Raw genomic sequence first — 19,052 nt, 5'->3', positions numbered from 1 at the left:
ACTTGCTCTCTTGGCGCAGGGTGCGTGGGGCTCAGAGAGTCTGCTTGCCTGGCTCAGAGAGCCTGCTCGCCCAGCCCCCAGCCAGAGAAGACCTTGGGCCGTTCAGTCCCGATCTCCTCTCTGCCGCCACAGCGACTCAGTCTGTAATGTCCGCGGGGTCTTTGTTCTTGCCTCCTGGCCTCAGGGACTGGATGGGGCCTACCTGCCTCTGTGCGCGCTTTTCAGCTGGGAATCGTGGTCGTATGGGTCCAGCCCACATTCGGACCCAGGAGCCCTGCCAGTCCCGGAGAACTCGCTGCCTGCGCGCAAGGCGCAGGGGTGGTTTTTGTTTTGAGACAAAGTTTTGCTATGTTATTCAGGCAGGCCTTGAACTTGCTTATGTAGGCATCAAACTCACAGCAGTCCTCCTTCCTCAGCCTCCTGAGTGCTGGAGTTACAGACGTGCCCCACCACACCCAGTTCTTTACTGTTTTGATAATTTTTAAATGTAAAAAGGTCAACTAAAAACCAAAAAGTTTGTGAACTGCTTTGTGAGATCAACATGTGAATGTGATGATGATCAGCTGTTTTTATTAATAATTGGATTTCTGAATAGCCAGATACCAGGTATGATAGAAATATGTAGTATTTAGAATTTAAATAAGTTTATTGCTGTAAAAGACACATAGCTATTCATACCCCCCAGCACACCCCCTTACTTCAAACACACTTACCCCATCATTCTTGCCGCTTTCTGAAGCAGTCCTGAACATCTCAGTGAGTGTCTTTATGAGGTGTGTTAGAAAATACGGTGAGTACTGCTGTCTAGTGCCGTCCAGTGGAAATGCAGGCCCCTAACTAGGCCTGGCACATTTAACTCCTGGCTCTTCCCCTAAATCAAAATGACCATGTAAGATAAACATTCTAAGTCAGTTAAGGACACCGAGGCAGTCACAGCAGTATACCACCTTGAAGCTACTTCCACAACTGCTTCAGAAAGTGGCAAGAAAAGTAGGATAAATGTGTTTGAAGTAAGGTGGAGTATTAGGGCTGGGGTTAATGACAGTATGTTTTTCACTGTAATAAATTTTTAAAAAAATTTAAGCATTTACTGTATTTTGATCACACCTTGTATATCCAGTGACTGTTTTTGACTCGAATCATTTTCATAAAAAGCATATTTTGAATACCTTCTGTGCTAATTTACTAAGGTAAGACTACTGCCCTTAAGGCATATTCTAATATTACCATTACTAGGTCAGGAGAGAGTGTTCCTTCTAGAACATCCCCTGGTCTGAGCAGGGATACCCATCTCTATTCCTTCAAAGAGTCTGTTAAGGCTGAGCGTGGTGGTGCGCACCTGTAATATCAGCATTTGGGGAGAGCAGGAGACCCACCATGAGTATGAGGCCAGCCAGGGCTACATAGTGAGTTCAAGGGCAGCCTAAACTGCATAGGAAGACCTTGTCTCAAGGGCGGGGGAGGGGGAATGGGGAGGGAGAGGGAGAGGGGGAGGGAGAGAGACTGTCAGTATCAGGCACATGCAAAGTACTCCTGATTTAGGTTTGCTCGTAGTGTTGTTCCAGAGAATGGTGTGGGAGAATTTTATCTCTTGAATAGATAAGCTTATAATTACGCAAATTACACACACACCATAATATTTGCAGAGATTCCAAGTGCTGTAATTATTTAGCAGAGTCAGGATAGAGTAAGTAGCAGTGAAGTTTTGTTGAGAAGCCCTTTATAAACAAAATAAACTGTCATCAGCAAGTTTCGACCCATTTTAAAAATCCTTTTCTCATAAATCCCTAATTTAGATCTAAATTTGTGAGAGATCATACAATGGGTTGTTTAGAACTTCTAGCTGAGAGATTAACACTTACATTTTATAACAAGTCTTATAAATGGTTTAATTTGGATGTTTCATTTGGAAAAATGGGAGGGATATTATCTGTGCTGTTTTCCTATGAGCTTAGATTCCCACTCATTATATCTGTATGTATCCTTATTTTTAACCAATGGAGCTTTTCAAACTCAATTACGTAGACGGATCATATGTATCTTTTCTGATTAAAACAATTCTTGAATTGCAGGTGTAGGGTAAGGTTGGAGGATACAGTTTTCTTTTCGAAGATGACATGTTTTCTTGGGCAGTTCTTTACTATCTTAAATGTCTTGGGTATATGTTGAAGGCTTAAGAAGAACTGTTTTCCTGGTGAAGGTATAGAACTGAAAATTTTTAAAGATAAATTTATATTCCTAACGTGGTCATAGTAGGAGATAGTAGTTTATATCTCTTGAATGCCCCTCCCCGCAAGCCTCGTCAGGAAGCTCTCAGTAAGATACTCTTTTTTTTTTTTTTTTTTTCCCCCGGTACAGGGGCTCAAACTCACGACCTTGCCTTTGCCTGGCAGGCGCTTATGCCACTGAGCTATATCCCTAGCCCTTCAGTAAAATATTGTAAATCTGTAGGAAAGAAGAGACTTAATAGCTGTTGAATCTGAAATTATCTTTAGAATTGTATGCTGAAAAAGTGAGGTGCTACAGAGATAAACAGTGCGTGGATTATGATAGAGTGAGATTGACAAGCTGGTTAAAAAAGGATGATGCATTTCTAATTAGCCCACAGAGCCTTTAGTTGGAAATTAATTAGATACTGTTATGTAAATGTCATGTTAATTAAGCAAGAAAATTGAAGTGTTAGAAATCTACAAAAGGAATGGCTATTTTTGTGTATTAATGTTTTGCAGTTACTGTCAAAAGACTGATAGTAGAATATTTGTTTATTATTCAGCTTTTGTTGATTTTGAGGTGACTGACTTCTTGACAGTCCATTTTTCCTAACTGATGTATTTTTGCACATGGTTTAACTACAGCCAATGAGGGCTGGTAGAACCAGGAGTCAAAAATTACCAGTCATCACTGCTGTTTTAATAAAAGGAGTAGGTTGTTGATCTCTATTTCAAGGTTAAAGAGAAAATACTATATTTTTCTGTATTTTCTCAGTTTTGGATTTAGAGTGCCGAAGAGTATTGCTGCCCTACATTCAACTATCCTCTAAACCAGCTCTACTTCTCTCTGAATCCGTCTTTTAATAGTCTGTGAGATTGACTACTGTATGGGTAACTCATATTTTTGACATGTACAGTAAATTTATAGGAGACTGAAAAAATTCAAGCATTTGCTATTTCATTTTGAAATGTGACTGTTGGTAGTTAATGGTGTACTTTTGTATAGTCCTCTTCTGTGGGTTACAGTAAAGTAAGTATGCAAATTTGACCCAACTCTTCAACTTTAGAGTATTGAAATCAGTACTGTTGTACTCTTTCCCCAGGAAAATCCACACCCTACTGGAGGTGCTATATTCCTACTTGTTGGGAATACAGTTGAAAAAAAACCATTTTGTGGCTTTCATATAAAATTGCAAATGTGTTTTGTAGTGTTGCATTTATGTAACACTTAATAGAAGAATTGAAAGATCTCTAGAAGCATAGGTAGAATATTCAGACTTCTCTACTCACAAACCACAAGCTACCTACAGGCATTACTTGCTCACAGATTGAAACTTGACATTTTAGGAAAAAGTTTTCTAAATGTAATATTAAATGCAAAATGTTGCTGTTACTAAAAAATCTTCAGATAATGAAGAAAGTTGAAAATAATTTAATTTGCTTTAGCAAAAGAAAGCAATAAACACTTGTGATAAATTGGCTTAGAGTTAGATCAGTTTGGATAATGTTGCCATCATCTGCTTCAGAGTTCCCAAAAAGTCTGTCCTATTAAGGAAGATGCTTTAAGACTTTTAAAACCCCAAAACTTGTTTTTCGAAATTCAGCTGCCACTAATACAGGCTGAAAAATGTGAAAGAAAGTTGACAGCAGCGAGTACTTTTGTGACCCAGCGTCCTTGTTCTGTGGTGACTACTCTATTAACTTGCTAGCATGCCAAGAGTTTTGAATATCCTGGGAGTGCATGAACTAAACTCTTACTTATTGCAGGGATAAGGCTTGTGCTGGACCCATAAAACAACCCTGAAACTCCTCCCTCCTGAGCATATTTAGTAATAGTCTGTACTTCCTGAATCAGAGTGCTAAGACCCCAATGTCAAATAAATTCCTTTTGGTCATCACATGTAGTGGATTGACAACTGGTGGTAAACTTATAACATCCAGCTGAACTGAGTAAGTATGGTGCTGGGTGTCGGAGGCCCACCTGGGGACTGTTGCCAGCAGCATGAGAGGCAGAACTGGAGAAGAAGGAGGGCTGTTGGGAGCTGGTAGAAGCTGTAAGGTGCTGTTGGTTCTATTGGAGGAGCTTGTCATGCTGGCTTTCCTGATGAACTTGGCTGCTTTCATCCTCCAAGGAGCTCGGGACATTGTTGACATTGAGAATAGCTTTGGTTCACTTTGGGGGAGCTGGTCCTCACTCTGAGCATTGCTTCCTGGCTCCAGAGGGGAAGATGGTGCACTGCCAGTGTTCTGGAGAAGCTTGCTATGTTAGCTTTCTGGATGGAAACTCGGTTTTTCTGATCATCGGAGGAGTTTGGGACCTCACTGTTGCTGAGGATGGCGGTGGTACCTTTCTGGGGAGCTCTGGTTCTTTGAGTGTCGCTTCCTACTCCAGTGCAGATCCCTCAGCCTGCTAGCACAGATCCTTTATCTCGCTGGCACAGACTTCCTAGATTCCACCACTGACCTTTGGGCCTTCCCAGTGCAGATCCATGAAACAGGCCTGCATGAGATATTGTTATGGGCTCTAGGCCTCCAGTTGGATTCGTGGGAGGCATTGTTATGGGCTCTAGGTCTTCAGCTGGACTCATACAGGACATTTCTGTGGGATCCAGGCCCTTGGCTAGTTTCCTTGGTCTTGGTGTGTGGACAGATTTCCTGCGCTCTTTTGTATAGCATTCTTCGGGTGACTATTATAAATAATCTTATAAAATGCATGTCCTGTATTATATTGTTCTCCTTGCAAAGTATCCCCCAAACCATAACGTCACAGATTACCTGAAGCTCTTTGGGTGACAAAGATAATGATTTGAGTTGTTCTGTGCTTAGAAATATCTATTTTCCCAACCTCAGTCCCACTGAACTCTTTAGCTTTCTCCTCCCTATCCCTTGCTTTTTCCTTCCTCCCTTCTTCCTTCCCTTTCTGTCTCTGGCCCCCCTCCCCGCCCCAATTCATCTGTAGAACCTGGGGTTGTTAAGATAGTTCCTCACCTTGCTCTTTGTTACTAGTTCTGCTGTACCCTGCTGGTTGGAAAGAATGGTCAAAAATTGGAGCAGAGTTTACAGTGGTTTATGGGGGCATGCGAGCCCTTCTCTCAGACAGTTTTAGAAAGCTGAGAAAGGAAAAGCTACCTCTGTAGTTTTTGTTTGTTTATGTGGTACTGGGGATTGAACCCAGGGACTTCACATTGAGCTGTATCTCCAGGCCATTCATCTATCCATCCATCCATCCATTTTTAAGATCAGATCTCTCTAAGTAATCCAGGCTGGCTAAAACTTGAAGTCTCCTGCCTCAGCCTCCCAGAGTGCTAAGATTACAGGCATGTGCCTTTATGCTCAGCACATCTGCCACCTGTGGTTTTTTGTCTTGTTTTGGTTTTGATGGAACAGATGCCCTCACTGTGACCCTTAACATCAGTTGACAAGCATGTTTTGTTTGCTGTAACCATATAGGAGCCATGTTTTATTTTCCTTGTTGTAGACAGAAACCTAAAAGGGTTTCTCTTGAGTTGCCCATAATTTTAATACAGTTGCACTCATGTTGACAGAATTGTTTGGAATTAATTGTGTAAGGTTAGATATCATACAGCTGCTCCTTTTGTTTGAGGATGGAGTTTGGGATGACAGCACAGTTAGTGTAGGATCTGTGCATTGTGTTCATACGCTTCTGTTCCAGATTTTAAAGTGCTTCATAGGTTATGGTCTGGCAGGCCAAACTTAATTCAAAGCTTTCCATTTATAATAAAATCACCCAGTTATCAAAGCTGGGATATATTATCACTGCCAGTTACTCTTGTTGTCAATTTGTCTTGGCTCAACTATGGTTCTATTTGTACTTTACTGTAATGTAGTGAATACATTGGATTGGGTTGTTAGTTTAACAAGCTCTCTGGAGAACACTTTCATGATGATACATGTTCAGATATGCTTGGTTGCCATAAAGTTATTTGTGTATTAGCCAAAACCTACAAAAATTCATTCACTGTAAATTTTTTAAAGCCACGGATGAAGTAAATATTTTGTTATTTGATGATTATCTAGGACATTTATAAATATGAGGTATTAATTCATGAGTCACAGCAACATTTCTTTAGTGGTTTTGATTTTATGGTTTCTTCCTTAAAATTTTACTGGATATATTACACTGTGTCCTTTTTTTAAAAGTTATTAGTAGTTACACTATCACTGACTTGTGCTCTGTGTAGTTCACTTTTGTGCTTTGGGCAGGAACTCAGTGATCCTGGCCAGATATTGAGCTAGAGTTTACAGAAAATGTTATCAAATAGCGGGACTAGCAGGGCTGTTGATATTCACAGTATGCAGCTGGTTTAGAAATGTGCTGTAATCTCCTCCTGTGCCCTAATCAGTTGCATCAAAATTTCCAGATCCACAGCCTAGGAACCTATGTTTTATGTGATTCCCAGTATTTTCTGGGCTTAGGAAATATTTTAATAGTTTTATCTGGTGGTCAGTGTGTGTGTGTGAAATTCCCCAGGACATTAAGATTTGTGCAGTTCATTCTAGCTCTAGTTGAGCATCGCTAATCCAAAATATGAAGATGCTGCAAAATGGAAAACTTTTGAGCCTTGTGATACTTCCACAAGTGTAAAATTCTATTCCTGTCCTCATGTGTTGAGTTACAGAACACAGGCACACTAAAAATGCTGAGTAAAATTATCTTTAAACTGTGTGTATGTAAAGTATAAATTAATTTTATGTTTAGTCTTATCCCCACAGTACCTTACTATGTTGTATATGTAAACATTTAAAAATTCGGCTCTGAAGTCTGAAATAGTTCTGGTTCTAGGCTTCTTGGGTTATAGGATACCCAGTATGTGTTTCATCTTCTTTATGTTATGCCTTTATTAGAAACCTCTTTTAAAGTGTAGCTCACTCTCCTGGTTAAGTGAAATAGCTTGCAGCGGTCACTTAACCATTGTTAAGGACCCACTGACCACATAGTTGTGACCCAAGAGCAGTTAAAAATGTGTAAGTCTTGATTCTTAGAAATACAAAATCTGGTAGAAAAGAAAAGTGATTCTACATAACATAAAACTTAACAGTTTATAAAACCGTTTTGTATGCATGATCTATGAACCCTCTGGCATATTGGTAATGGTTACTATTCCCATTCTTTTTTGAAGAAACTGAATTCACTTCCCCGGATTGTTCAGCAAGTCTCAGGGCTGAATAATGGGGGAGGGGATTATTCAGCAAGTAATGGTTATTACTCCCTTTCTTCTTTGAAGAAACTGTATTCACTTACCCAGGATTATTCAGCAAGTCTCAAGGCTGAATAATGTCTTTCTATGCCATTCAGGCTGGCTTTGAACTCATTGTGTAGCCTAGGCTGGCCTTGAACTAATGATGATCCTCCTGCCTTAGCCTCCCAAGTGCTGGGATTGCAGCGTGTGCCACCATACCTGCCCTGGCTAAACTGCATCTTCTATGAAAGTCTGTAATGTCCCAGAAATAAGAATGCTTTGTTCAACAAAATCAAAACCTTTCATGAGGGGCAGGGATATAGGTCAGCAGTATAGGGCTTGCCTGGCAAGAAGAGGCCCTGGCTTTGATCTCCAGTACCACCCCCAAAATTATATGGAAGCATAAGATACAGCATTTTGTGGAGCTGTAAAAGCCAATGCCTAGGGGACACCTATGGGAGTGGGTTTTATGTTAGGTTTGCATGTGGCTCGTTACCTCTTCATGTTGTCTATTTTCATGTCACAGTTACCTGTTTGAGCCTTTGGACTTTTAGTATATTGAGCTTTCTCTGGTGAATGTGATTTGTAGAAAACATTCAACTGAAATACCCTGCTCTCTGGCCTTTCTGAATTTCCCTATTTTTCATTCCCTCATTTTCAGATTCTTGCATTTCCAGGTAGTATCAGCTAGTGAACAGCCTTCTTCTTCATTACATACAGTGTTTATTACCTGTTCTATATTCTTCAGCTCTTGATCGTTTTCCATCTAGCCATTTAGTGCTGTCATGTATTGCTGTTTGTTTATATGTATATAAATTTTGAGTAAGATTATAAGTGATTTGTGGGACTAATCTTGGTGGCAGATAGTAGGTATTGCTAGGTGATCTTTGAAGTGAACAGCGTGCTTACCTGGGTTTTCCTCCCTGGAAAAACATTGCCATCTGTGTCTTCTTATACCCACCATGGGTTGCTGCTATTATAGCCTTGATATAGGAAAGAGTGAGCTAGACATGGGATCTCTAGAGCAGGTCTCAGAGCTCTTTCATTTTTCCTCCTTTTCAGTAACATCAGTGATACTAAGTCTTCTCATTGATGATGTACTAAGAAAATGCTAAGTAGCTGCATTTTCTCTCTGCTAGTCACAGTCACCTGAGGAACCTTTTCCGAGTAGATGTGTAACATTTACCTCCATGTTCTGATCCTTTGTGATCATCAGCATTGCCTTTTCCAAGTCAAGCCAAGAACCACTGGCTTTCATATTTATATAGTAACTTCCTAGTTCAAATGGTAGGGTGTGGTTGGTGGGGATGTTGGGGTGTGTACCAATATCAGCTTTAGAACATGTTGATGGTCTTGATCCTGTAGAATGAAAACACTGCTGTTTAAGCCTTTACCCACTGACAACTTATATCCCCATGCACTCTTGAATTATGCCTGTGCACAAGAGATCTTTGGACTGACCAAGATTCCAGAAAGGCGCTCTTAATACCATATTTTTTATAATCAACCTAGATATTCTTCCTTTGTCAGCAGTGCTTTCCTTGTATACTAACATGATCACTGTTTCTTCTGACAAGCACTGTTGATCCTTAGGAGCTAGTTTTTTGATAAATTCAAAGGTAGAGTGGCCACTGAGATCAAAAGAGGGAATACTCTCACTTACCACTTTGTGAAAGAACTCATCTCCCTAAACTTGTGGATAACAGCTGTTCACCTGGATCTGAATTCTAGTTAAATTTTTTGTCTTTTAACCCCTTAACATTGAGCGATACTTTTTATGAAAAGTATGCTATAGTGTAAAAAATATTATGGATCTCTGTAGACTAAATTGCTGAACCGAAATTAGATCCTTAGAAAAAAACCACCATCACCATCACCATCTTTCCTGCTACTCTTCCTTATGCACACTTGCAAGTTGATCATTTCCTTAGATTTCTCTCTCGTCAGGGTGTACCTGCTGTGGGCATGTGGAGGATATGTGACTGATGTGCCTGCCTTTCTGTTTTTAGGTGGGCCATGCACAGACACAGCTCATGTCTCGTTAGTCACACCAACCAAAAGGTCCTGTGGTACAGGTATGTATGTGGATTCATCCTTCCTGACTTCTTCACAAAAATTAGCCACTGGGTTTAAATTGTTGTGCGTAGGGTATTCTCTGATTTCTTTCATCAGTTATGAAATGATATATTTTGTGTGTGGTATTGGCAGTGGAGTGTGAGCAGAGGTCAGTGTAATGTTCTTTGGGGTCAGTTTGACTGAGTAACATTGCAGTTTAAAGCCAAGAAAGTGAACATCAAAATACACCTACTTCCTTAACATCCAAGGATGTTATTCGGACATGAAACATACATAAAATGCAGATGACTGCTTAGTTTGTAGCATGCGGCTAGTTTGTCATACATCTTGAACCTACTGAAAAATATCCTTGAAGGATGAAAAGTAAAAGAAGTTTTAGTACAGAAAAGCATTGTTTCAACCTAACTATGATAGTATCTCAGTAATTTTGGAAAATTTATTTTCTCTCATCATTATAAAGCCAGGGGATGTGCTGAAATACTCTTTTCAGATGTATGGAGTCCCCCCAAACAATCTTTGTGCGTGTGACATTTTTATTAAACATGAAGTCATGAATCTTGTAGCTCTCTAAAGAGCGCTCATAATGCCCATTGTTCTTTAGCCTGTAGCTTAATTTACTTTAAACAGTATTTACCTTTTCTAATAATACTGCCTGCTGTTCAAAGTAGCTCAAGGATTATGTTTGGAAGAGTCAGAATAATTATATTGTTTTTCTAAAGGTCATAGTCAAAATATTTTTCATAACTTTAAAGGTTCATCTAACTCAACAGAAATCACATAACTATTTCCATGTATAATTCATACTGAAACCTTAACTCCTTTAAATACTTATAGTTGGTTTTTTTGTGTGTGTGGTACTGGGGATTGAACTCAGGAACTTGCGCTTGCCAGGCAGGCGCTTATGCCACTGAGCTATATCCCCAGCCCAAATACTCAGAGTTTAGATATAGGAAAAATACAATTCCTGACCTGTTAGATGTCAGATATGCCGAGTTCATGGTCTTGCATCATCAAGGAATAATGAAGTTGTGAACCAATGGAGGAGGTTAGGAAAGTTTTTTTGAAATTAAGAAAAGAAGACTAGCTCTTGGATTTTGAGGAGGGGTCCCACATGGGTGGCCACCGAGGCCCTTTGTCAGAGCTCATTTATACAGCAAAATCACAAGGGGAGTGTAATGTGGGTTGAACTGTAATCAACCTATGGGATTATAAGTATAGCTTAGCTAATACGGATGCAATAGGGAAATGAGTCACATAGCAAGGGCACATGAAAAGATGAAAGGAATTCATGGAAAGGTTAGGGAGTGTGGGTCCAGACATTCTGGTTAGCTACCTCTGTATTAGATGCCTACCTGCAACCAGGTGATGCTAATTACAGCATAATTCCAAGTGAGTGTTTATCTCTAGGGAGTCCTGGAGGCCTTGCTCTCACTTCTTTATCCTGAGGTCTGGCTCTCTTCAGATTTGCCTACAGCCACAATTCTGATTTCTTTTTGTGCTGATTTCCTTTAGGTCCAGTCCCTCTCTGATTATATACGTATTAATTTCTACCTAACTTAGCTACCTCTGATAATGTGATGTTAAACACTTCAAGCAGACCTAACTATGCTGCACTTTCAGAGTAACATATGGGCATTGACTGAAAGAGCTTTTAATTTTACTGTCTTCCCCAAATGACGCTTTGAGGCTGAGGAGTGTGCAGAAGTCCAGGCATGTTGTCATTGCTCCTGTCCCGTCAGCAAGCAAGATGATTTCTCCATCTGATAGAGGTGGAAGAGATAGATTTGTGCCTTGGAATAAGACAGATGGTCCTGATGGGCCAATGGGAAGTTGGAGGTAGCTTCTTACCTCCTCTAGCCACAAGCTTGAAAACTTTCAGAGCCCTTTTAGAGCCCTTTTGATTTCATATCCAATAGTTCATAGTCATAGTGTACACATTCATTTGTGCTTCAAGGCTTGGCCCTCAGGACAGGATTTACTTTCAGCATGTTTAGGTAGCAGTGAGACAGTGAACCATGAGCACATTGGGTCATCTCAAGAGGTTTGGGAAAGAGACTGATTGCTGTAACTGAGTTTAGATGCTGAAAATAGTACAAACTTGCCCTGAATTATCACGCATTTGGTTCTGTCTTTTAGGTAGATCTGTTTCCCTCTCTCTGCTTCCATACTGCCAGGCACCATTCAGTGTACTTTTTTTTTTTTTTTTAAGTTATTTTAAAAATAAAAGAAGGAAAACATATTAACAAACAGACATCCATTTACAAAATAGCATAAGAACGATACAAACAGTACAGAGTTACAGACAAAATGATAGGAGATTAACAGTGGTTGTTGTCAGTGTACTTTAAATGCATGTTCACTTAATCTTCAGAACAGTTCTGCAAGACATTTATCGTTCTCTTTTACAGGTGGAAAAAACGAGCACTCAAAGTTAAATGTATTTTCTGAGGTAATACTGCTAATGAGTAGTGAAGCCAGGACTTGAGCATAACTCTTTAAAACCTAAACGTGTGTTGTTTTCTGCTATATTTTGTTAATGCTTTTCACATGTTTTGTAATTATTTTTTTCTACAACAGACGGCAGAAAAGCATATAATTGAAGTTCGGAAAAAAACACAGCACATACTTGGAAATATAGCATAGTTAAGTACTTTTAAAATGTAGCATCTAAAATTAAATCGTTTCAGAGCCCAGCTTCAGCTACTAATAAATTACGATTTCTTTTAAGCAAGTTGACATTTCAACATTTTTTCTTCATCTGCAAAGTACAATGTAAAGACTGATAGGATTGATAAGGAAAGAAATTATATATAAAGCTATTATAATCTTATCATTAAAGATTATGTGAATACAGTGGACACCTATTGGGTGGTACTATAAACGCATCAGTAGGTATTTTAGGCAGAAGGAGGAGTGAAATACGATACCAGTACTCATCAGCATACCCAGTTTGATTACTTGAATTTATAGTGACCACATTCTGCCTTGCTTGTCAGTGTCATGGTAGGAACTGTGAAGTCGCATCTTCAGGTGTACGTAAATGAAATGAGAGTTATTAAGCTCTTGGTCATGAATTTCTAGACCTTCATTAGGTGAATACATAATCTGAACTAGAAAGAGATTGAGAATTTTTGGTTTGGAAGGAAATTAGTACAGTGTCGAGTGATCTTAGAAGCCTGAGAGAAAGTTGAGATTTCTCCGCATGGACACTAAAGGTTAGCAAGTTCATCCTGCTGTACCTGTTTTTAAGAAGCCTATTTTCTGCCTCAAAAGCTGCTAGGGCTAGCCAGCCACTGTAGCCTTAAACACTGGCCCTGACTCTCAGGCACGGAGCTTCCTGATTTGTTTTGAGACCACAGCAGTCTTTGTCTCCATCCTCTGTGTCCTTCAGTCAGCAAGGCTGCGCATAGTGGGAGTTCTGGTCATTTTTCTTCTTAGTATTAGTTTCTTCAAGAGTAGGATTCATGCCTTTTAAAATGTGTTCTGTGGTGCTTCTCCAGGGATCTCCCAGGCATGGACCTTCAGGTATGGAGGGTCAGTGAGTAATTACCTTACAGTAACATCATTACTTAGGAGCCATAGCAGGAGATGAAAATAAGATTTTACTGACCTCTTCCTAGCCAATCCATCCATTTAGGTTTAGACTACCTAAAACAGCACTGAACTTACTAATGGATGTGTTAGAGAAAGGACACTTAGGCTAGCATAAAGTAATTCTTTAAGTCAGCAGCTCTGAGTAAGGACATGTGTATATTTTCTGAGATATGAGGAACACTAGTGAAAGTTCTTTATCTCATCAGCCTTATAAAATTACTGTTTTGCAAATTCATTTCTACATACATCTATACATAGTTTATAAATAGCAAATAAACATATGCATACAAATATATACATATAACAGGCGCATGTGACTATTTTAGATAGGAGTGTGCATCAAAAAATGATTAATGACCTCTGCTCTAGGCAACAGGTCATTGTTTTAGTACTTTAAGTTAAATCTAAAGATTAGCATTAGACCCATTATAGTGTGGCTTAGTAAGTAAAGACCTAAGTGGTTAATTAATAGGTCTTCATTTCAAGTGACTCTGTTTTGATCAGGTCGAAGATATTGTCATAGTTAAGAGAAGTGGACCACAGTGTACAGTGGTTTGGTCTCTTAACTTTCAAAATGTGTGAACTCGTTTTAAAGATCTGTAACTCTTAAGAAGCAGGTTACAAAAAATGACTGCAGTAGCAAAATGCAAGGTCAGTTTGTATTTGTGAGCTAGATGGGAAAGAATTTCTTTAGATGCTGGTGTTCAGCCACATAGAACTATTAACAGTTAAAGTGAGTGTAACTTTTAGGTACATAAAAATAAGCAGCACCATGATCAACTTGATGTTTAAGGAGAGAAAAATTGAGTGAAGGAATGTGTGGTTGTTGCTGGTACACCCCACCCCTGTTCCCTTTGTAGAGCACAAATACATCTAGCAGAGTTGAAAAAACGATACCAAATCCCAGGTTGCTTGTAGTTAGAAAGTGAGAGTTAAAGCATATCACACCTTCAGATTCCTAGACAGAGTTTACATTGCTTTAAAGATCCCAGAATGTTTTCCACATGTTCCTTTGTTAATTCTTACAACATTTCTGCCAGTAATAAGTGCATTGTGAAGGAAAGAATTTGCTTTCTTTGGCAACAAACCACCAGGAGATGGAGATACCCATTTGTCCTTCATCCTGTCTAGTCATCACATTATGCAGTGATCAAGAACATTGTAATGTGAGCTATGATCATCTCTTTTAGGTAATTTTATTTGGAAGATATAGATACTTAGGTGGATATTTTTGTGGCTAAAAGCACCTTATAGGAAAGTTGTTTATGGCCTTTCATTAGGTTTTCTTATTTAAGGTGTTATTTTCAGAATTACAACCAAAAAATGTCAGTTTGTCTTTTTATTTGGACTTGATATTTATAAACCTGAAATTTTAAGCTGTAGTGGGTGAATGGAACTATATCTGGTTTGTTTGTTTGATTGATTTTATGGAGCTAGGGCTCAAACCTGGGGCCTTTGATATGCTAGGCAAGTGCTGTACCACTGAGCTACATCCCCAGCCCATTTCTGGGTTTAAATGTACTTGGAGAAGTAATCTCTCTCTAGGAGAGTCCTTAAACAATGATGAATCCAAGGACTCTGCTTTTCTGAGCCACTTTGGTGAGGGATGGGGCAGCACAATCAAGTAGGATGTCTACTGGCTCTTAGCCCTAGGTTGAATATGTATTGAGGGGCAGACATTTTAACATATGAAAGAAAGAAACTTGCTCCCTTTGTAGGTGACCATTCATGAGGACTTGTGTTTTCATTTTTTAGTCTCATTATTTGTAAAGTTAGAATAAAAAATGTATAGACACATTTGACTTGACCATACTGTCAGCAGACTTGTCTCCAGTATATCCGTATTGTGTTATTCTTCCAGCAGATATGTAGGATAGATAATGCTTTCTGATAAATGTGGAAAATGTTGATTTTTAAAAAGGCTTGTGCATGTTAAGAATTATTATAATTAGTAGAGTTTCAAGTAAAATAACCATTTTGGGGCGATAAGGGAGCTATAGTATTCCAAGATTAAAGCAGATGGGTCTAGAAACTATTAAACATCAAGGCAATTTTTCCAGAAAGTACCATCTTTCTACTCTGTAAGAAACATGTTAACTCACTTCAACGTTATTCTTGCCAGCTATGTTCTCCTTCCCTCCCTTCATCTCTTCCTTTCTTCCTGCACAGGTTTATCTTTCTGGGCCACTGTTTTCCTTCTGGGCCACTGTTTTCCTTCTAAACAGTGACATGACCTATAATAGGCTTGTATTGTTCTTTGTTTCTTGCTTTTTCTCAAAACCTTTTCTTGACTGACTTTTTGTTCTGTGAGCTTGTGTTATTATTGTCTATTCTTACAAAGACAGAAGAAACCCACCTTCATCTGGGAGTTAAGGGAAGACTGATGTGCTAAACACTTTTCACATCAGTGTTCAGATGCCAGTTAAAGGGAAATGTTTCATTGCTATTATGTTACCGAGAGGTGTATGTAAGATGTTTCAAATTGATTCAGAAGCTAAAGGGTGGTGGTGTTAAATCAGAGGTGGCCTTGTAAATCTTTAAAAATACCTGCAGTTATGTTTTATCTCCTCGAAAAGTCAATATTCATGGAAACATTTCCACCAACACATTCAATCCTAAAGAGTTGTGTCCGTGACTGTAAACTGTTATGGTCAGTATTATACACTGCAGGTAACTTCTAAAGACAGCTTCCTGTCCCTGTTTGCTATGTGGAGTTTTAGAGGAACATGGCTTTAGGAGTGAGTTCAGCTGGGTTACTCACTTTTTTTTCTTTTCTTATTGGTCCTTCAGGTATAACTCCTCCCTTGGGTTTGCAGTATCAGCATTTGAGGTAGAAAAGTAGAAATTTGACCTACTTATGTAATATGCAAGTTCCCATCATGAGAATATTAGGGAAGATCTAAAACTTTATTTTTTATTAGCATTTAATGTAACCGTCAAAGAAAGATGAAAACAGTAAATCTGTCATGGCAAGGAAAAAATGTATTAAAAAATATTTTACTTTATGCTGTCATCATGTTGGGTCTGGAAGGAGTTCATTTGATTCCTGGGGCAGGGGAGAACATGAATACCAAATATTTGGAAAGTGAGCAAAAAATGTCTCCAATGGCAGAGACGCCATCTTGCCATGTTCTGCCCTGTTAAGCAGCAGTTTTCACCAAAGTCTTTTACGGCATGTCATGGTGACTGTTTACTGACAAGAGTGTTTTTGGGCATAGAGTATGCAGGTGGGGAGGGCAGTAATCTAAATGCTTTTTCTTGGGTTTCCCCCATACCTGTAATAACTTCTATCAGTTTACCTCAATTGTTTATGTTAAAGAATAGAATGAGGGTATAATAGAGCATGATATAAACAGATTATTTGATCCTCAATATGTAAATAATAGCAGATAAGTTAAGAAGCAACTTAGTAAGACTGTCTCCAACAAAAAGGCTTGTGGTACAGCTCAGTGCAAGGGCTTTGGGTACAGTCTGCAGTTCTGGTGTTGTGGGGGGCACCTCACACAGTGTGTAGATTTCAGAAATGGTCATGGGAAGCTTCAGGTCTTTAGTTTTACCTCTACATGACTCTTAGGTTTCATGCCACCAATTGCTGTTATTTGGGCTACAGGCTAGCTCAGCCTGTAATGTGTAGATTTGCTGGACTTGATATCAGGGGCCTGTTACGTTAGAGGCCTTGTTTGGGTTATACTCAGGAGGAGGGCAGCCCAGCTGAGAAAAGGCTGATAAAAACGAGTATCAAGCTAGGGTACCAGTTTCATCACGAGAAACTTTGGCACTTGAAAAATATAAATGTACTTTAGTATAAAAAGCAAAGAGAACTGTGGTGTAGCTCGTTGCTGTTTTGGAGATGGGAGTGTGTGATTAGCCCAGCTCTAAGTGTTGGACTTCTTGTGCTTTGTGCACATTCAGTTTGGTTGGCTCCATGAATACAACTACTGTATGTGTGTGTTTAACCTTTGTAGTCATTTATTTTATCATAGGTAGCACTCTTATCAAGGAAAAAGCACGATGAATTTCCATTAATTAACTGTTCTGTTGCTGCACTGAGGCAAAATGCCTGAGCCAACACTATTTTAAAAGGCTATCACAGGAATTTAATAACCTCCTTTGACATTTTGGAGTCCTGTTTTGGGTGGGGGATGGATCTAAGGAGTACTGTTCAGGTGCTGCTCCATGACGTGCATGTCTATTGGAGGAGAGCATGTTAGAAGTGTAGCCTTCCCAACTGAAGCAGTTGTCTTACCAGAAGGAAGGTGATAGAACAACCACAAAGCTGCCTTATAAATCATCAGAGCCTTGCAGTGATACTACCCATTAAGGAGACTGTGTGTGCGGGCGCGCACGTATGCACACGCCCTTTTCAGTTCCTGGCTGTGCTAATAGAACAGCACATCAAGCAAGGCTGTAAATAAAAGTTATTACCTAATAGGTGGGTGCCGAAGTGGAACGGACGGAGCTGAGGCATGGAGGCCTTATTACTGCTCATCAGCAATTATAAACAGGATAAAGTATCTGGGACTTGCGGTGATGCAGCGACCGCTAATAGAGGCTGGGGATGACACTGAGCCATGATAGGATGATGTATGCTGATGGGTTTTTACTGCCTCATCCCGCTGCTTGCTTTCAAGACAAGTTGTGTTATCCGTTTTCCTGCTTGCTCATCTATCTGAAGAGAGACAGACCCATTGCCTCTTCTGCCAGCAGGTGCGCTGGTGCTTATTCCTCATACCTGTGTCTGCCTCCAGAGCATCTCCTTCATGAAAGGTCTTCAGAAATATTTCATAATCATGGCCAATTAAAGCCATAATCTTATTGTATTGCCTGTTCTCATGGTTGTAGATCACATCTTCAGAAATGGTTGCTTATGTGGAATATAGGACCAGCTGAGAAAACTGGTCAGCTAGTCCAGCCTTTTATTAAAAGACATCACAGAGTCCTGTAGTTGACTTTTTAGGAATGTGCGAGAGGAGGGATAAATGTGCATCTTGCTCCTTAGAGCTTATACCTTAAAGGGGTAGAATGAAAGTAGAAACAAATATAGCTAAGTTCAGCTTTAAGAGCAACAGATATAATTATGTTGATTTCAGAAAGTGAAGACAAGGAGCATTATGTCAGTGATCAGGAGAAAAGTATAATACTAATGTGGTCCTTTTCTTTAAAAAATAAATTACCTGCCTAGTGAAATACTTGGAACTCAGTTCGTCAAAGTCACTATAAGTGATAAAGGGGTACTGGAATGTGGGAGAAAGTATAGCAATAGGGCGATGTGTTCTAGTGAACAGAAAACATAAAATATGACTTGGCAGTGCTTTCGAATAGCACATAAGCACCTAATACTTGAGAAAGTTGAGGCACAGCTCTGTTCAACTTTTAATCATTCAACTTCCCTAAATCACAGTAATTAGACTTTTATTTAATGAGGTTCACTCCCCACCCCAGACAAGGCATCTTAATTTCTTTTTTCTCGTTGCTGAGGCAAAATACCCAACACCGAAGATTAAAGGAGGAAAGGTTTATTTAGCTCATAGTGTGTGGAGGTTTCAGTCCATAATTAGCAAGGTGGTGTGGCAGAGGAGCAACAGTTCATGGTGCCAGAAGACAGCAAAAGCAATGAGAGCAAAAAGGGAGGAGTGAGAGAGAAGACTATTTCTGTCCCTTATAGTGTATGTAGACTATGTACCCTAGGGTAGGGGTAGCACTCACACCCGTAATCCCAGCACTAGCTTATGAATTAGTTGTGAACTCTAGATTCAGTTGCCCCGGAAAAGCACTCCCTATGACTGCCTGAGGCTTTGGTGGGACATCCAGACACAAACCACAACACAGATTTCTCTGTATATTGTAGGTTGGCCTTGAACTCATTATGTAGCCCAGGCTGGCCTTAAACTCAAGGTGATCCTCCTGCCTCAGCCTCCAAGTACTGAGATTATAAGGGTGTGCCACCACACCTGGCTAATAATTAGACTTT

General features: G+C 39.6%; 1 protein-coding gene across 1 annotated transcript in view; it reads left to right on the top strand.

The window, feature by feature from the left end:
• Positions 1 to 19,052, top strand: part of Zfand3 (zinc finger, AN1-type domain 3) — a gene marked incomplete at its 5' end in the record, with an annotated part of 197,308 nt that overhangs the window by 136,113 nt on the left and 42,143 nt on the right. The window contains 1 exon segment of the mRNA XM_013516959.1: positions 9,421 to 9,486. Coding sequence (XP_013372413.1) covers positions 9,421 to 9,486 — 66 coding nt within the window.

Source organism: Chinchilla lanigera, unplaced genomic scaffold (assembly GCF_000276665.1).
Source record: "Chinchilla lanigera isolate Chin_1 unplaced genomic scaffold, ChiLan1.0 scaffold00036, whole genome shotgun sequence".
NCBI classification, from domain to species: Eukaryota; Metazoa; Chordata; class Mammalia; order Rodentia; family Chinchillidae; genus Chinchilla; species Chinchilla lanigera.
This window is presented reverse-complemented; position numbering and strand designations above follow the sequence as displayed.